Source organism: Castor canadensis, chromosome 15 (genome assembly GCF_047511655.1).
Source record: "Castor canadensis chromosome 15, mCasCan1.hap1v2, whole genome shotgun sequence".
NCBI classification, from domain to species: Eukaryota; Metazoa; Chordata; class Mammalia; order Rodentia; family Castoridae; genus Castor; species Castor canadensis.
In genome coordinates, this window is record NC_133400.1 from 28426454 (window position 1) to 28432453 (window position 6000).

Genomic DNA, 6000 nt, shown 5'->3' on the forward strand with positions numbered 1-6000 from the left:
AAATTTGAAGGGGCCTGACAGCATGGCTCAAGTGGTAGAGCGCATGTCTAGCAAATATGAGGCTCTGAGTTCAAACTCTAGTACTGCCAAAAAGAGAAAGAAAAAAATTTTTGAAGGGAAAGAATTGCATCTATACTGAAAATGTACAGGTTGTTTTTCATTGTTCCATAAACAATGCAGTATATAGCTATTTACATGGCATCTGTATTTAAATTAGGTATTAAAATTAATCTAGGGGAAAAAAAGTAATCTAGAGATGACTTAAAGTATATGGGAGGATGTGCATAGGTTCCATGCAGATACTATGCCATTTTATATAAGGGGGGTTGTTCCTAGAACCAGTCCCCTGAGGATACCGAGGGGGACTGTCTTACATATGTGTGCGCACACGCTCATACAACTTCATAGGAATCTTAAACACATTTCAATTAGCAAGTAAGCTAGTTGCCCTGTATCTGATATTTACTTCTTGGTAGGAACTGTTGGAATGAACCAAAGGAAAAGAAAACTGTGACTTCTTTTAATTATCTCAGGCAGACACTTGTGATTCAGAGCCCTCTTTTCTATCATTCTAAATGCCTTCTGTACCCCTGCATTCTTGCAGCAGAAGGTAGGCAAGAAATCTCCTTTGCTGGGGGGAAAGGCCCCGCAAAGAATGCCCCCTGAAGCTTGCTTCAGAGTCTTGTCCTCAGCTGGAGAAGTTTGCCCTTTGGTCTCCGAAGATAACTTGGCCCTGACAGAGATGTAGCTTCTCCTACTAAAACTAGCCTGAGCAGAGGCATTGAATGCAGAAGTTGGCCCCATCTATTCCCAAGTCACGCATCTGCCCCAATCCCAAGAACATTCTCTCTTCATAATTCTCTGTGTTAATTTGATGTTACATTGTGGTCCAGCAAATGCAGAAGTTGGCAGGAAACTTCACCATATGGGTGAGACCAGAGGGCATCGTTTTGTTCTATTTGAACAGTTAACAGCTTTGGAATGAAATTTGTCAAGTTGCAGTCTTTTTTCTTTCTTGAAGCCTCCTAGATAAGTGGGGGTTCTTGTCTTTTCACTTAAACTCTTTTGATGCCACAGTGGTCCAGATTTCTTCATTTGCAGTTCTGTAGCTGCCTCCACCCTTCCCTAGGTTCTCTGAACTTGATCCTTTTTGCTCTCAGCCTTTTTAGTTGAGTTTTTCTGCCAGAATACCAAAAGTACCATTCTGTATGTGTTGCACAATAATATACCGAATGCTCAAGTAATAAATGCTCTATCTTATGTCCTGTCCCACGTTTTAAAAGATTTTTACCACTGCCACCACCACATCCACCCCCCAGATTAGCTATTTACTTTAACACATTTTTTAAAGTCTGAATCAGTAATATATTGTGTATAATAAAAAGCTCAAAAGAGATGAAAGAGTTCCATCATTCTTTCTGGTAGCCATTGCTACCAGTTTTTTAGGTAGTTTTTTAGATATTGTTACACATGTGTATGGCATGTCTCCCCCCATACAGATTGTAACGTGCACACTGTTCTGCTGCTTGCCTTTTTCACTTAGCACAGGGTCTTGGAGAGCATTCAGTTCCAGTGCAGAGATGCTCATTTCTGGTTTGTTTTGTTTTACAGTGCTGGGGATCGAACCCAGGGCCTCGTGCATGCTAAGCACATGCTTTATTACTGAGTCACATCCTTAGCCCAGGAGAGCCATTCACCTACTAACGGACCTTTCACCTGTCTCCAGCCTTTCGCTAGTATAAACAGTGCTGCAGTGAATGTTTCTTACGAACATCAGTGAAGTTTGAAGGTCATTGCCAAATTTCCCTGTATTCTCTCAGCAACATACAAAGTTGGCTGTCGCTCACACATTCTCTCCTAATATATTTTGTTTAAAATTCATCTGATTCATTTGTTTCTTTTTCTGTAAACTGTATCTTCTGTTAACTTTTCTCTTCAGTTGTTGATTTTTTTAATAGCTTGGGGGAATTCTAATCTTACAGATACTAATCTCTGCCTCAAGGTAACCTTTTTATTGCTGTCTGCAGTTGTTGTCTGCTCTTATTTTACTTTTCTACAGGGACATGTTTCAACATCGTGTATCTCTTTGTAGCCTCTTTCTCCATTATTGGAGTGTCCTATAAAGAGGAGAAGATACCCTGAGCTCCCAAATTCTTCATACTGACCATGTGATAGTTCTTTTAGTTTCTCACTCAATATATTTTTTTCTGACTCTGGTTTCATATCCTTTTTTTTTTCTGCCTACCAGGACTGAACACAGGGCTGCGCACTACCGTTTGCCCCACACCCACAGTCCTTTTCTTTTTAGTATTTTTCAGATAGGGTCTCCAGTTTTTTGCCTGGACTAGCCTTGGATCACAATCCTCCTACCTTTGCCTCCCAAGTAGCTGGGATTAGAGGCATGTGTCACCATGCCCAGCCTCCTTTTGAGGTTTTGCTGACTTCACGAGGGCTGGCTTCAAACCACAATCATCCTGTTTCCCCATTCTGAGTAGCTGGGATAACAGGTGTGTATCTCACTAGGCCCTTTTTGCATTTTCTTGAGGTGTCTGCATATGTGTGAGGTGTTGGTGCATTGAATGCAAATCCCAGAAGGGGTGTGCCCAAGACAATGACACAAGAACTCCGACCCTTACTTTCCAGTGAGCTCTGGTATCGCTTTGGTACAATAACCTTTGACTCAGGTTTAGTTTAATGTTTTCTATTCTAAGTAGCCTGTAAGCTTGCCAAGTCCTCCAACTTCCCTCATCAGTAGACGGGGCTAATGCCCACAGATCAGGTTGTTACAGTGATTGCACGAGGCTGGCAGAAGGGTCGGAATAGTATTCTTCACTTTTCCTTTAACCTTATGTTCTGCATTTTCTAGATTGAGGTTTTCCATCTTTGGCGTGACAGAATAACTTGATTTTCTGGGAAGAAAAGAGCCCCACATACATAATGACATTGTGCATGGTCTTAAAATATTACCTCACTGGCTTCATTGTCCTCAGTTGTAAAAAACAACAGGACTAGAAAGCAAAGGTTTTGCTCAATCAATTTCTCAGTTACTCTTCTCCCCCATCAGGGAAAAGTGTCCCTTCATAATAAAGAATGTTATTGGGCAGGTAATGTTAGCCTTCAAAATGTATTTGTGCTAGCTGGCATAGTAGTTAGCAAGTATGGTGCAATACGCTGAGAATAGAATTGAATTGTTCTCATTACTCACAGGGTCTCTCTAATGTGGCTTCATCCTTACTGTTGAGAGCATGTCCATTCTCTACCTGAGAGTGAGTAAGGAAGATACTAGCCCTGAATCCCATTTGCTGTAATACTATGACTTGTAAGAACAGGGAATCAGACACAACAGGTGACACTGCATGGTAGTTTGTTTTCCATTTCGGAGCTAATGGGGAACAAGAGAAGATTAGTTAGGCTCTGGTATTACACCATGGTTCAAGTTCCAGCTTCACCTCTAGAACTTGAGAAGTTATTTCACTGCCTGGAACTTTACTCCCTCTATCAGTTTTTTATTGTTATTTTTGATTTTGTTTTATAGTGGGACTGGGGTTTGAACTGGAGGCTTCATGCTTGCAAAGCAGGCGTACTACCGTAGACCATAGCTCCAGTCCATTTGCTCTGGTTATTTTCGGAGATGGAGTCTCACGAACTATGTGCCCAAGCTGGCTTTGAACCACAATCCTCTCAATTTTTAGTCTCCCAAGTAGCCACCAGCACCCAGCCCTCTATCAGCTTACTCATCTACAAAATGAAGATGATCAGAGTCTTGACTGCATAGTGTTGTTTTGGGGCTCCATGGCTTCTGTGGAGAAAGCCCTGGTAACAGTGCCTGGTACATGGTAAGGACCCCTCGCCTTTGGTGAGGGTGAGTAACAGTGTGTCCTCCTTTTTTGCAGAGGCGCCATCCTGCATGTCCCTCGGAAGCACTTCTCTGAGCAGCCCCTCCATCCATTGCCCCTCGGCTGCTGTCTGCATTGGCATCCTCCCAGGTTTGGGCGCCTATTCTGGGAGCAGCGACTCTGAGTCGAGCTCAGACAGTGAGGGCACCATCAATGCCACTGGCAAGATTGTCTCCTCCATCTTCCGAACCAACACTTTCCTCGAGGCACCCTAGCTCCTGGCCTTTCCACATGGGGCTCCTCAGAGGGGTCGGATGGTCCATTCTGCCTCCAGGCATTACCACCCTGAAAGAACTCCTTCGCCTGTTTCCTGTGCACACCGTGACATTTTTAACCTGACCCGAAAATGTGCCAGAATCCACTTGTGGCCTGAACTGTGTTTGGTTTCTTTTTCCACTCCAGCACAGATGGCCAAACCTGTCCACTGCCTTTCCTCACTGACATGGGATGGGGCAAGGTCCCTGCCAGTGCCCTGGGGTAGGCACCAGCAAGTTTGCAAAGGGAGCCATTGGATGTTACTGCTTTCTTTTTTCCTTTTCCTTTCTCAGCAGCACAAAGAAGCAAGGGCAGTTATTGGGCAGGTATTATTTAAGCATTCTGTTGTAGATGAATTGCTGTTTGTCGTGGAGCATGCGGGGAAAGAGGGCTGAGTGGGTGATGAAATGGAGCATGTCCCTGGAACTAACACGTCCTTGATGTTGTGTGACTAACGATTATAAACCACAGCTGCAGGGCTGTCAGTTAACAGCAGCCTTCATTGTGAAGTTTTTCCTTGCTCTCAGCCATCCTCCTCTCTCCACCCAATCCCATGTATGTAGGAAAGGACTGGTAATAAGAAGGCATCTGTCTTCTTACCTTTTCTCTACCTGGCAATATTATCTTGTTTTTGTTTTTGAAATAAAGGGTTTTGTTTAAGATTCTAAACCTTTAGAGAAACAAACGTAGACTTTATTTAATTGTGGCTGGAACCCAGAACTGTTGGTAGATATGTTAATAAGATGACTATTTCTAGCAGTTTCTGGAATCCTAATACTGCAAATTAGTGAGACAGTCCTGTGTGTTATGACTGTACTCTGAACTCCACAGAGGCACCACTCTGTTTGATACATTTTACAGTTGTGGCTTTTGAATGTGGATGCTGTTTTCAGCCTAAGTGCTGCCCTAATACTTTTCCTTGGTCCACTGCCCTATTGCTCTTTCCCTTCCCAGCAGAGCAGCTCCAAGCCAAGAACAGAGCAGCCAAGAACCAGAGTCCCCCCTTTGTCTCATTGCAGAGGTAGGGAAAGGGTGGATTGGGGCTCAGCCCAAGTGGGAGGGAGGTAAGGAGGGATGGAGAAGAGAAGGTGTGGAGGCCTGAAGGACAGTTGTACGTGTTAGCTATAAAGACATTCTGTGTGCCACTGCTTCAGAATGAGCCCGAGCAGCTCTTTCTTCCCCTTGGTTCCAACATCAATTGTTTCTCCTTTCCTGGGTGTGAGACTGAGCGAGACATACACTGAATGTGTTGGCAGTGCGATGCCAGCAGGCAAAGAAGCTACTCAGTTTGAACGTGGGCAGAGGGGCCCCCAGATCTCATCCAATCCACTTCTTTTCCCCTTGCAGTGCAGCGACACTTGGTGCCCATCAGCAGATGGTGGCTTCCTTCACCCATAACGGATGCCTTATGAATGCTGCCTCCTTCTCAGGACTTCTTGGTGCTAATTGTTCCTGACTGTCAGTGCGGGTGCGTCAGCACCATCCTAACAAACAAGACGTTTAGGTAAAACTGTGTAGGCACCTTCTGCCTCTCTGCTCCATTGTTCCTGTGATGGTGCTGTCATTATAACAGCATGTACTCAAAGCAACCCAAACCATTTCAGGAGGCAGGCCAAGGCATCAAAGTCATTATAGTTAATATGGTTTGACCTTTCAGAGGCTGTTACTGTACCTCATGGCCTTTGTTGATGTTGGAAGAAGTTGACAAATGCTGCAGGGATTAAAGCCATACATTAACTTCAAAATTTATAAACCTGTCAGAGAATGAGCGTTTGCTTCTGTGCTGCATCTTGTGCTTCCAACTCTCCCATCTCTCAGCAAATTGTATGGAGCAAGCTGAGTCTTCAGA

At 44.0% G+C, this 6000-nt stretch overlaps 1 protein-coding gene across 3 annotated transcripts in view; it reads left to right on the forward strand.

Moving 5' to 3' along the window:
* Psme3ip1 (proteasome activator subunit 3 interacting protein 1) overlaps positions 1-4820 on the forward strand; it is a 38006-nt gene extending 33186 nt beyond the window's left edge. For all 3 annotated transcript variants that reach the window (XM_074055952.1, XM_020164625.2, XM_020164627.2), the window contains one exon: positions 3894-4820. In XM_074055952.1, the coding sequence (XP_073912053.1) occupies positions 3894-4111 (218 nt within the window). In that variant the 3' untranslated portion in view covers positions 4112-4820. The remainder of the gene's footprint in view (positions 1-3893) is intronic.
* The last annotated feature ends 1180 nt before the right edge of the window (positions 4821-6000 follow it).